Raw genomic sequence first — 13,842 nt, 5'->3', positions numbered from 1 at the left:
ACATTTAAAAGACATTAAGTGTCGCCCAAAGCGCTGAACAGAGGGATAATATAATCAGATGAAAAAAGAATTAAAATAGATAAGATAAAAAAAAACATTGTAAAAATGTATGTGAGACATCCATATACACACACACGCAGAAGCAGACTCTTATATAAACTTGTTTGTAGAAATATATATGTACACGCACATACATATACAAAAGTGTACACATTCACACACAAGCACACATACGTGAACTTAAAGTATATGTATACGTATACACATGCATATATCATCCAATGAGATAAAACACTGGAATAGCTAAAACTGAATAAAAGTGGTACAGAGATACAAAAGCCTTTGAAAATACGTAGGTCTTCAAATTTGTTTTGCAGATTTCCAAATAGGAAGAGGACTTTATAAAAGAGGGAAGACTGTTCCAGAGTCTCGGAGCGGCATTGGAGAAAGCCCTGTCACCTCTAGATTTTAACTGGGAGTGTGGAACTGTGTGCTGGAGGAACACAGAGTTATAGTGGGTAGGTGCAGGCTAAGGAGATCTGAAATGTAACCAGGAGCCAAGCCATGGAGCCATGGAGAGTATCGGAGTAATATTCTCTCTCTTTCTGGTCCCCGTCAGGATCCTCGCGGCTGCATTTTGAATGAGTTGCAAGCGGGACAGGCCTCACTTACAAATGCCTAAATAGAGAGAGTTACAGTAGCCAAGACTATGATATGAAGGCATGGATAACTGTTTCCAGGTCTTTAGATGACATTTTTGAGTTTAGCAATGCTCCTGAGTTGGAAAAAAACTGCAATGAACAACTGTTGTTGCTGATGTGACCTACCACAGTTGTTCATTGGCAAATTTGCGGTCTTCCTGTCAGGAAATCCAGCAGCCAGTACGGGTGGGCAGCAACACCTCCAGCATAAGAACACTGAATACGGGGGCTCCCCTAGGATGTGTGTATAAAGTGAGGTGCTGATCCCCACCAGATCCAGTTTGTGAATGAGTTGGTGGGGAATGATCGTGTTGAACGCTGAACTGAAGTCTATGAACAGCATTCTAACATATGAGTCTCTTGTGTCCCGATGTGTGAGGGCTGAGTGAAGGGCAGTTGAAAATTGCAATCACTGGAAATTAAAATGGTCCTGTAGTACTGCCTTTTCATCTCTCTGATGTCACGTGACAGGTTTGCCCTTGCTATTTTTAGGCTCACCTCATCCCTGACTCTGTAGGTCACATTTCTCACCCTCAGAAGCCTGTAGACCTCACCTGTGAGCCATGGTTTCTGGTTGGCCCAGACAGTGATAGTCTTGGTCGCTGTGACGTCATCAGTACACTTTGAGATATAGGCAGTGACAGTTTCTGTATATTCCTGCAGGTGGAAGGAATATAAGGAGCTAAGCTAATAGCTATGTTAAGCTAGCAAATCCTTAAAGACAAAACGAATGAATACCGTGAATATAATAGGCAGGTACTTCTGATTAAGCACATGTGGGTTACACATGATAAGTCGCTATGTGCAACTTGTATAGATAAATAACTGAGTGTGAATTGACATCTGTGAGGGTTTATTTGGGCTTTTAGTGACAGTTTCAATCAGTTTCTGTCTCTGCTGGTTTCTAGTGGTTCTGATGCCCACACTTTGGGTTAAAGTGGCTCAAACTAATTCCCAGATATATGCCTGTGTTTAGAGTACAATGTGCTTCCTACAGCTCCTTTCTATTTCAGGTCGTCCTCTCTCCTGTGGGATGCTGTTAGAAAGACAGAAGATGGAGAGATGAATAAAAGAAAGGATAGGTGGACTGATTAATGGATGGAGGCTCTATAAACATGTAAATCTGACCTTACAGTGTTTCAAAGCTGCAGCAGAGGCTGAAAGAAGCAGTGCTGCTTTAAAAAGCCTCTTCAGCCCTTCAGCCAAGTCTCCATTTACAAAGAAAGGCATTTTCAGACAGAAGAACCTTTGATAGCCAAATACCACACACACACACACACACACACACACACACACACACACACACACACACACACACACACACGTTTCTGTAGCTGTCCTTGTGAGGACACTTGAGGGGGTGGTGGATACATTAGAGGGTTATCCAGATGATTAAACTGCCGCATCCATGTAACCCTAATGGCTCACATGACCATCATGATCACAGGCCAACTTGAGGTGAAATAGTGAAGTGAGGTGAAATGGGACTTTACATCAACTGTTAGAACTGAAGAAGCTTCTCAGATAACTGAATTGAATTGAGGAGGTCTTGGACTGTAATGGGTTAAGTCTGAGGGGGTTCCTTGTCTATAGTTGGTTTGGTTTAAGAAGGTCCTGGTCTGTAATGAGTTACATTTAAGGGGGTTCTCATATGTAGTGGGTCAAGACTGAGGGGGTCCTGGTCTGTAGTGGGCCAGGTTTCAAGTGAAGCATTGTTGTTCTGCTCTCACTATTGTTCAGGTTCTACTGGAGGATCTCAGTGTCTGAGTGAAATCTGGCCAGTGTGTGTGTCCCTCTGTCTCTCACTCTCTCTCTCTCTCTACACACACACACACACACACACACACACACACACACACACACACACACACACACTGTCTCTTTGAAATAATGTGAATTCATAAAGGTTGTCAAATTTCAGTCAAATCAACATTTCCAGACTTTAGGTCACCAGTGTCAGACTCATGGTCCTCATACATTCAGAAAAACTCACCTGGTTGGGAGTCCTCCTCTTCCTGTCTTTAACGCAGTAACCTGAAACTCTCGCACACACACTCTGACATTTAGGTCGATATATAAACTGCTGCAGAATCTCAGAACCTGACGATTCCTGCAGGGAAACACTGAAGTACTGTAAACAGTCAACCGTCTGCCTACCTGTACTGATCCCCTGTCTGACATCACATCACTATGCTCAACAGGTACGTCCATCCTCTCGTCTCAGTGTGTTTTTATTGTTTATTCTACAGAGTGAAACATTAATCAATAATATCAGGATATATTCTTGAAGATTCCTGCTTGTTTCAGCTCTTCATTACTCTGTGTTAATGTTCTTCTTTGAGTTTGAAATTGCATTCCTACAAATTACATAAAACAATTTTAATATAAATTAACATGTAATTATTATATAGAGTGTATAACAGGGTTAACAACTTTTATTGCTTTTTAAAATTTCAGAATGCAAGAAGAAAACATTTTTTCTGCACCTGTACATCCAAAATAAAATAAAAGCATGTGTTATAAAATTTACATTAAAAAATATTATATTGAAAATGAGTTTAAAATTTTTTTTGTTTTTTGTTTTCATTTTAATTGTAAAAGCTGAGCTTATAAACTTTTTACTGCTCTAAAGAAAACTGAATTACAGTTAGCTTAATTTAAAACAAGCATTTAAAGAATTTATTCAAATCACTCGTGTTACATCACAGATAATGATGGTCTGACAGCTGATCAGCTGAAAGCTTAAAACAGATGCATTTCTTAGTTTGACCTGCAAGAAAAAAATATCCCTGATTTGTGTTTTTGTTCTTCAAATGTTAAATCAATACATGTATATTTTTCCTGAAGTTAATCTGATCCCAGTAAAAACAATGAAAACAGCAGAATCAGACTCGTTTATCCCCAGTGCCACCTTCAAAACAAATCAGGGCAGTTTTAAGGCCAGTTATTTTGAAGCATTAAATTTCAGAGGTCACACTGATGTGAAACTTAAACAGATTCATCCCAGATTTAAAGGTTTCTGACTTTGCACCAAAATGAGGCTTAAATGCCTTTTTTGCCTCAGGAAGTCAAACTGAATGTTGTATTTTTGTTGCAGGAACGTTGTTCTTCTGTTCTCTCTGTTCATCGTGCTGGTTGAGGGAGACATCGACTCCAGTGGTGGGGTTAAAAGTCATCTGTCTCTTCTGAATGACAATCTGAGTAAAATGTCACTGATGAACCTGCCTGTCCTCATGAAAGTGTTTCTTCACTTTGCAGATGCTGGAATACATGCCACATCGACAGGTAAATACCTCTGTGCTTTCTCACCTGTCTCTATTTCATCTCTGTACTATCTCACCTGTTTTTGTCTCACATGTATAATATTTTACCTCTCTCTGTCAGACAAAGATTCTACATCTGATGAAGCTCCTACAGGTTAGTATGTGTGGGGTTCGGGTGTGAATAATTTCTCGAATAAAATGTCTCAGTTCTTTGGTTTTATATGAAGAATATTTATTATTTTAAATATTGTAACACCAGGAGGTGGTGGTTAGCACTCTTGCCTCACAGCAAGAGGGTCCTGAGTTTAACTCCTGAGTTTCTGTGTGGAGTTTGCATGTTTTCCCCATGTTTGTCTCTCTGGATACTCCAGCTTCCTCCTACAGTCCAAAGACATGCAGTTAGTGGGGTTTATTGATGACTGTGGGAATGTGACTGCTTAAAAACTGTCAAGTGAAACCTTGAATTACTTTTCTGCTCACGTGGAGCACATCCATGAAACTGAGACATACCTGATACAAACATGGCAGAATTAGTGCCCCCCAGCAGGGCTGATCGTCGGCATCATTTCTGTTGAAGATTTTCTGAATGAAGTGTTGTTGTTGTTGTTTCAGAGAGCATAAACGCCATCTCTCCTGATCACCCTGGTAAGAATCTCTGTTATTTTGAACTCAGACACAGCTGGAAAACACCTTTAAGCTCATGATATCAGTGTACGGAGTGTTAAAGTCTCGGTGAGAACAGAAATGGTCAGACTCCACCAACTTTGTGTATCCTGATCGACAATGTTAGGGTGAGTGAATCTAGACAACAGAAAGTATACTGAGTATACTGAACTGCCTTCATAGTACACCTGAGCTCATAGTTCTCCACAGAACTATGAGCTCAGGCACAGGCCTGAGCTCATTGTCTTGTGCTTCTCTGACATTTAACAACTGATGTGAGCAATAGTTTAAAATTGCTTCAGCAGGTCAATCTCAGGTGTATCTAAAAGTTACTGGAACAGTAACATGTCACAGTAAATCATGTTTCATCACTTTATCACATGTCTAAAATAAGCTTATGTAACCCCTCTCCCTTTGAGACGACTTCCTTTTGATTGGCTCTCCCTCACAAACAGAAGGGCTGAGCAACATGCTGGCAGAACCTCTGTCTGATATGAACTTCTGTCTCAAAAACATAAACTGACCTCATTGTTTGAAGCATATTTGATCTGAAGGTTAAGCACTGGAACTGGAGATTTCTGACTAGAAATAACAAGTTGAAGTTAAATCAAGACCAAAACACATCTAACACAAAAATTCTGTTCTGATTCCAGATGAATCACATTATTACGGAGGAGGACCTTCAGGTAGGTACACAATGATCATGATAGTGATGATGAAGATATAAGACGACAATCATCACGTGAACTCCTCACAGATGTTTTGCTTCTGACATTCATGATTACATGACAATAGTACTGTAAGGTGTTTGGTCAGACCTGATGCTGTATCTCACCTATTTACCTGTTTAATGTTTTTTTTCTGTGTGTCAATGTGTTTCAGACGTCAGCAGCTCAAGTTCACAGGCAGCAGACCGTGAGAACGATTTTTACCTTAACTTGCTTTAGATCAGTTAGTGTTCGAAGAAACATACCTTCTGACTAACCAGAGCCGAAAAGTGATGTACAATAACATTAATTATTCATAGGTAACACACCCCAGGGAATACAGCTCCACCTAGTGGCAGGAGGAGATTAGGAGGAGAGACAACAGGATTTACTGCAAGCAGAATCAGAATCAGATTTGGCAGTTTATGTGGTGATTTGGTGCCTGGCTATTTATGTAAGAAACATAATAATCTGCCTCATGTACTGATACAAAAAGGGACAGTAACCCATAGCTCTCTGGTCTCATTGCACATACACTACTGGTCAAAGGTTTGGGCAAACCTTCTAATTTAATGGTTTTTCTTTATTTTCATGACTATTTATGATGTAGATCATCAAAACTATGAATGAACATATATGGAATTAAGTTGTAAACAAAAAAGTGTGAAATAACTGAAAACATGTTTTATATTTTAGATTCTTCAAAATAGCCGCTCTTTGCTTTGATTACTTCTTTGCACACTCTTAGCATTCTCTTGTTGAGCTTCATGAGGTAGTCACCTGAAATGGTTTTTCAAGTCTTGAAGGAGTTCCCAGAGATACTGAGCACTCCTTGGCCCTTTTGCCTTTGCTCTGCGATATATCTCATTCCAAACCCTGTTGATTGGGTTTAGGTCAGGTGACTGTGGAGGCCAGCCCATCTGGTGCAGCACTCCATCATTCTCCATCTTGGTCAAATAGCCCCTACACAGCCTGGAGGTGTGTTTGGGGTAAAAAATAAATGATGGAGCGGCATGTTGCTGCAGGATGCTGTGGTAGCAACACTGGTTCAGTGTGCCTTCAGTTTTAATAAATGCCCAATAGCATCACCACTAAAGCATTCCCACACCAACACACCTCCTCCTCCATGCTTCACTGTGGGAACCATTCATCTCAGTTCCACAGTGAAGGACCATCCATTTACCTGCATTGCACAAAGACACTGCAGGTGGACACAGATATCTTAAATTTAGACTCATCAGACCAAAGCACAGATTTTCACTGGTCTAATGTCAATTCCTTGTGTTTCTTGACCCAAACAAATCTCTTTAGCTTGTTTCTTTTCATTAATAGTGGATTCTCAGCAGCTATGTCCCCATAAAGGCCCAATTCATGCAGTCTCCTCTGAAGAGTTGATGTACAGATGTGTATGCTACTGGAACTAGAGGTGCTGGTATTTTGTGATTTCTGGGGATGATGACTTGGATAAATTTATCCTCAGCAGCAGGGGTGACTCTTGGTCTTCCTGGGGCAGTCCTCATGTGTGCCAGTTTCATTGTAGTGACTGATGTTTTTTGCGATTGCACTTGAGAATACATTCAAAGTTTTAGCAATTTTCCGGACTGATTGATCTTGTGTTCTTAAAGTAACTGTCACATTTCTTTACTTAGCTGATTGGTCCTTGCCATAATATGAATTCTAACAGTTTTCAAATAGGGCTGTCAGCTGTGTACCAAGCTGACGTCTGCACAACACAACTGATGGTCCCTAACAGTGTTAAGAAGGCAAGAAAATCCACAAATGAACCCTGAAAAGGCTCACCTGTGTGGTGAAAACTATTTCAGGTGACTGCACCATAAAGCTCATTGAGAGAAGGCCAAGAGTGTGCAAAGAAGTAATCAATGCAAAGGGTGGCTACTTTGAGGATTCTTCAGTTATTCATCAATTTTTTCTTTGCTACATTATTCCATATATCTTGCTTCATATATTTGATGTCTTCAGTTTGTAGCTACAATGTAAAAACTTTTAAAAATAAGTACTGTACATGTAAATGTATGCTTTTTATTTTCAGTTCCAGTAATCAATCGTATAACAGCACCTGGTATGTCCCTATATATATATATATGGACAAAGTACTGGTCAACCTTCTCTGCTATACTTAAATTCAGTGACATCTTTGGAACCAGCCATTATTTTACAAATGTCTGGATATGCAGACTGCATGGATAGCTGCTGGATTTTGAATTCATCAGCTGAAATTAAAAGATGATTGATTGCTTGATTGATTAATTAATTGATTGATTGATTGCAGAACCCGCTGTAGCTGCTCCAAACAGTGTGGAAGAGGAAGATGGTGAGACAATAATACTCTGATTCTCTAGACCAAAAAACAGTTTTCATATTGTGAACCACCAATACGTTAGCAAATAAATTAATATCTAACTTGTTTACCCAGCAGCCAGAGTCCATTGGAGGTGAAAACTTTGTGACTTTCGAAACTTCTTTCTGATTGTTTTTTTAGTATCAGTTGATGAGCAGAATTTTTTTTCTGTGAAGTTGTACGCCTTCTTTTTCTTTAAACAGTTTCAAACTTTGTTTTTTTTGTTTGTTTTTGTTTTCCTTTTACAGATGACTCTGAAGAATCAGGGAAGAAAAAGTACAGCTCTCGTTTGGCTAAACCGCGGAACTCCGCCCTCAACCACCAGAGTCCCGACCATGCCATTGAAAGCCCTGCCCTCCCACCACAGCCGGTAATCCCTCAGCCGGTAATCCCTCAGCCCATCATCCCTCAGCCCAAAACCCCGGTGAGGAGCCGAACGTCTAAGAGACGATCCAGGAACAACCGCCGCCAGATATAGAACATCAGCAGTCACAGTTAGAACACAATGTTAAACCAAATAAAACCCAAACGCACACAGATCTGTCACATGATTAACGCAGACTCATACCACACATGAACTCACCTGAACACTCACAGCAGGTTGACATTTACCTTCAATTCGCTAGAATCACCAAGCCATTGATTTATTCCAGGGTTGAGTGAAACTGCTGTCCAGAATCCAGGGGTCATATTCATTATATACTACAGGTAAACTTCACGGAAAAAAAGTATTGGTCCACTTAGACTCTTAAGGTGTTTTAAAATATTTAACATTATTATTGTGCTCTGAATCAGAAGTTGTAAAAATTTGGCTTACAAAAAACAAATACACGAAAGACACGATGTCTTTTCTTTTCACACAGAAAAAATTCAGAGAAAACAAAATTTGTCAAACCGCGTGACAACCTTGGCAGTCTGCTTGGCTGCCAGATGTTTGGGGCAGGAGCAAGAAATGTAAGAACAGGAAGAAGGTTTTGGGTTCTTGCCCAGTGATTAACATGGGGAACTTGGATTAATTTTACGGCTAGGCGCTTGATTGACTGTATGTTTACTCTGTGTAAGGAGGAAAACGAAACAGAGCTCAATTTAACTGGAATGAACACAGCAGGTGTGAAAATCTTCATCTTTTTAATTCAGGTGTTTTCAATTCCGTTATCACAGGTGTATGTAATCTAGCCATGCAGTCTGCCTTTACAAACATTTGTGAAAGAATGGCTCATTCCAAAGAACTGAATTTAAGTATACCACTACATCAGGATACCACATTTGCAACAAGTCAGAATTTCTTCCCTTTAGATGTTCTGTGTCATCTGTAATGTACTACTGTTATTGCAAAGTGGAAGCATTTAAGAACCACAGCAGGTCAACCATGAAGTGTCAGACCAAGTTTTATCTTTGGCCCTAATGTATTTCATTAGCTTTGACCCCTGGATCAAGCAGACCTCGGAGTATTAAACCTGCTCTTTGCTGTTTTTATTCTTTCTTTTATATGTGTGTTCCTGAAACATTTAAACATTTGTGATGGGAATTTCTTTTGATTGTTTCATTTATCAGATTTAAATAAAGTTAAACTGAACATGAACTGTGGACCTTGTGATGCTGTAGCTGTTATAGGTACTGTGCTACAGTGGTTTATCTAACAGACTCCAATTTGTTCATGTAAATGGAGAGTCCTCTTCACACACTAAGGTTAATAATGGTGTTCCACAGGGTTCTGTGCTAGGATCAATTCTGTTTACATTATACATGCTTCCCTTAGGCAGCATCATTAGAAGGCATGGCATAAATTTTCACTGCTATGCCGATGATACCCAACTTTATTTATCCATGAAGCCAGATAACACATACAGATTAGTTTAACTACAGAAATATTTTAAAGATGTAAAGACCTGGGTGACCTCATATTTTTTTGCTTCTAAATGCAATTAAAACTGAGGATATTGTACCTAGCCCTCTCAGAAATATAGTACCTAACCAAATACTTACTCTGGATAGCATTACCGTGGCCTCCAGTAACACGGTGAGGAATATTGGAGTCATTTGTGACCAGAATATGTCCTTCAATGCGCATATTAAATAAATAGGTAAGTCTGCTTTATTGTGTTTATATTTCTAAAATTAGAAGTTCATGCATTTATTACTTCTAGGCTACTGGGCTATTGTAGCACGTTATTATCAGTATGTCATAGAAATCTCCCTGAAAAGCCTTCAGTTGATCCAAAATCTGCAGCTACAGCTGCAGCAAGAGTACTGACAGGGACTAGAAAGAGAGAGCATATTTCTCCTATAATGTCTTTTGTTCATTAGCTCCCTGTTAAATCCACAGTCACAATCAAATTTAAAATCCTTCTCATTACATACAAGGTCTTCAATAATCATTTTATCTTAATGACCTCATTGTACGGTATCACCCTATTAGAGTTGAAAGCAAAGATGATTATTTAACAAGTAATTTTAGTTTTATATATTTATGTTATGTATTGTGTTACCAGACATAAAAAAATCCTGAAGAGGTGTTCCTCACAGTGTTACTGGTGGCATGTTCAGGAGGTAGAGCAGGTCATCTGCTAATTGGAAGGTGGTTCGATCCTTGGCTGCTGTACATGCCACATCTCCTTTGGCAAGATACTTACCTCAAGTTGATCCCCGATGCATCTATAGGAGTAACACTTACATTGAAAAAGCATAGCAAAAAGTGTTTGTGTGAATGAGGCAAGTTGTGTAGTGTGCTCAGTCACAGAAAAGCACTGTATTATAACCAGTCAACCACTTATCAGAGCTAAAAAGGGAACTCATTGGAGGAGGGACATTCCCCATGAGACACAAGGAAATAGAAAATAATTAATGTGTGGTATGTTCTGCATTTATATGTATATACATATATCAGAGGTTCATGGTTTGTACTCATGGGTTGTTTAACAAGATATTACCTCTTTCATACAGTCCCTGAGGCAACCTGTAGCACCTCCCGGGGGAGGAAAAATGAAAATGGAAGGATTCAGGGAGTCTCACGTGGCAAATGGGGGTTTACACTGTGTGTCTGTGTGCTGGTTTTTAAACATGCTTGTTTGCTTGATGGTTGTTGCTGCAGAAACGAATCAATAGCCTCTCCACATGCTTGCAGTGTGTTATCAGTGAAGGTAGCAACAGACAGGGAGAGTCTGGCTGTGATCTGGGTTTCTAACATCATTTCAGATCTACAGGGTGTTCAAAACACACTCAGGCTTCTCAGTTACAAGACTCAGTTTTTTTTTTTGTTTGTTTGTTTTTTCTTTTTATCTCCGGAGATTAAAAATCTCTTGATAAGTGGGTCTTGGCTAAGACACACAGCAGTACAATCAGCAGTGTTTATACAGACTAATAATACACACAAGTACCCACAGCAAACAGCACAAAATAAGTTTACACAGATATCTGACACCAAAACTAAAATCAAAATTCCAAAACTTAAAGGTGAAAGAAATTTAATGCACCAGAATAATTCACAGTTATACTGTCTGCAGCCTCGAGATCACTAGAATAAATCTAATAAATAATTTTTCTGAGAACAGCTCAGGAGGACAGAGCTGCAAATTTTCCAGATTCACTATGAACTACTGAGGACAGACAGAAGGAGTCTTTGGAAAGTGACAAAAGTTGTTTTTTGTTTCCTTTCTGTCTTCCTGTCTCTCTTCATCGCTTTGGTTCCCGTTGGTCTCTCAGCCTTTGGATTCCTTGACTGAAGGCTTTGTTTCTGTAGGTCCTCTCTGAGCTATACATGCTTCTCTCCTATGCGCTCTGTTTTTGGTTCTCTCATTGGGCAGCCTCTGACCACTCTACCTGACACATCTGTTTCCTGTGTTGGTTCTAACATGTTTTCTTTTCACTTGCTACATGTAAGATATTTTTCTTAGCTCTTCAGTTGAATTAAATTGTATATATACAGTGCCAAATCACAAGAACAGCCTGTGGAGGTAAGCACAGATGACATGGAGCTCTTAGTTCTCACTCCTGCTTTATTACTCTCCTCACATCAACTGAACATATCGCGCCACAAAACACAGCAACACACTTCCTCAACACTGGGTGTGAGTGTGGGGTTCTCCTAAAGGAAAAAACAGAATCCATCAGCCTGGTGGTAGGTGGGCGGCCGCGGCGGGGCCTGGGCCGGAACCACCTGATCATCCTGCAGAACATGCGCAGGCTTAAGTGTTTCAACAGAGACAACCTCCTGCCGACCTCCAAAGTCCAAAAGGAAATGTTTTTGGCCCGGTTTAATAACCCTGTACGGCCCGTCATACAGTGAACGCAGTGGAGTTCTATGGGCATCGGAGTACAGAGAGAAGCTGGATGGCTTCTACTCTTCTGCTGACCCCAGGCGGATGTGGCAAGGCCTGCAGCACATCACAGAGTATAGGGTCACCACCAGCACCATCAGCTCTACAGGCAGTCTTCTGGATGATCTCAATGCATTCTACACCCGCTTCGAGACCTCCCAGACCCTTCAGAACCCCCAGACTACCCACCCCCGCCAGCGGTCACAATAGACCAGGTGCACAAAGCCCTGAGGAGGATCAACCCCCGCAAGGCAGCAGGACCAGACAACATCCCGGGATGGGCTCTTAAATCATGTGCCATTGAGATGGCGGAGGTTCTTACCTCCATCTTCAACCTCTTCCTCAGCCAGAACACTGTCCCCACATGCTTCAAGACTACAACCATCATCCCTCTCCCCAAGACAAGCCCAGCCACCTGCCTGAACGACTATAGACCAGTTGCACTCACTCCAATCATTGTGAAGTGTTTTGAGAGAGTGGTGCTGGCCTACATCCAGAGCAGCATCACAGACACTCTGGACCTCCTGCCATATGCCTACCGGTCCAATAGGTCCACGTCAGACACTATCGCTGCTGCCCTTCACTATTCATTCTCCCACCTGTAAAACAAAGAATCAGGGTACTTTTTGTTGATTACAGCGCCGCTTTCAATACTGTTATCCCACACAAACTCACTCACAAGCTGGCAACACTCGGCCTGCACCCCGCCCTATGTGACTGGCTACAGGACGTTTTGACTGAGAGGCCTCAGTCTGTCAGTATCGGCAACAGGACTTCAGCCAGCATTATTACAAACACTGGCATCCCACAAGGTTGCGTCCTCAGCCCCATCCTCTACACCCTGTACACCCATGACTGTGTCGCCTCCAACAAAGACAACATAATTTTGAAGTTCGCGGACGACACTGCAGTGATCGGTCGCATCACTGGAGGGGACGAAGCGGCTTATAGGAGAGAGGTGGCCGGTCTGGTGTGAGGACAACTCTCACGGCAGCTGTCGGAGGAAGAGGTGGGCGAAGAGGTATCCTCCATCATCCGGTCCGAGTAAGGACAACATGTTCTCCATGAGCTCCAGAGCCGTGCCACCACCCAGGCCTGAGAAGGAGAGAAGCTTTTCGGCACGCTCTGTGTCGGAGAGGGCATATGCCGAAGAAGCAGCCCCTTAAGGACAGCGTATTTCCCTTGAGCGGGTGGGTCCCAGAGGAGGGTCATCGCGCGATGGGTGACTAGCGGGTCCAGCAAGGCCACCACATGGTGATACTTCATGTCGTCAGCCGAGATGCCGTGAAGGGCAAACTGTGCCTCCACATGCACGAACCACGACGGCAGATCGTGGAGCCAAAAGTCCGGCAGCTTCAGCGCCGCAGCAGGAGGTGGTGGACCGACGGCTGCTGATGCATCCAGAGCGGAGCCGGCGTCATCCTTGACCTGTAGCATGTTCGAGTCTGGAGTCACCAATGTGGAGGTAAGCACAGACAACACGGAGCTCTTAGTTCTCACTCCTGCTTTATTACTCTCCTCACATCAACTGAACACATTGCGCCACAAAACACAGCAACACACTTCCTCAACACTGGGTGTGAGTGGAGCTCTCTAGTGGTCCACCACAGCCTATATTTTAAGGTAGACCCTAAAATACTACATGAAGAGAAAAACCCAACAATCATATGACCCCCTATCAGTAAGCACTTTGGCGACAGTGGGAAAGGAAACCTCCCTTTTAACAGGAAAGAACCTTTGGCAAAACCAGGCTTAGGGAGTGACCGGTTGGGGTGAGAGAAGGAAGATATGACAAACGACATGCTGTGGAAGAGAGCCAGAGATAATGCCTAC

General features: G+C 41.7%; 1 protein-coding gene across 2 annotated transcripts; it reads left to right on the top strand.

Moving 5' to 3' along the window:
* Positions 1–2,770: 2,770 nt before the first annotated feature.
* LOC146549629 (uncharacterized) lies at positions 2,771–9,275 on the top strand. 2 transcript variants are annotated; one of them, XM_085263120.1, is made up of 10 exons: positions 2,771–2,902; positions 3,799–3,860; positions 3,960–3,986; positions 4,086–4,118; positions 4,577–4,609; positions 5,281–5,313; positions 5,510–5,542; positions 7,385–7,414; positions 7,625–7,666; positions 7,942–9,275. In XM_085263120.1, the coding sequence occupies exons 1-10, from the start codon at positions 2,892–2,894 to the stop codon at positions 8,169–8,171; spliced, it is 534 nt and encodes a 177-aa protein (XP_085119246.1). In that variant the 5' UTR covers positions 2,771–2,891; the 3' UTR covers positions 8,172–9,275. The 2 variants fall into 2 exon arrangements, with proteins under 2 accessions (XP_085119246.1, XP_085119247.1); XM_085263121.1 differs by lacking the exon at positions 7,385–7,414 and having other exon boundaries at positions 2,772–2,902.
* The last annotated feature ends 4,567 nt before the right edge of the window (positions 9,276–13,842 follow it).

Source organism: Mchenga conophoros, linkage group LG22 (genome assembly GCF_057382185.1).
Source record: "Mchenga conophoros isolate Kocher_MC1m ecotype Shallow Benthic linkage group LG22, M_conophoros_male_GT1.1, whole genome shotgun sequence".
Taxonomy (NCBI): Eukaryota; Metazoa; Chordata; class Actinopteri; order Cichliformes; family Cichlidae; genus Mchenga; species Mchenga conophoros.
Note: the sequence above shows the minus strand (reverse complement) of the source record. Positions and strands in the feature narration are given on the sequence as shown.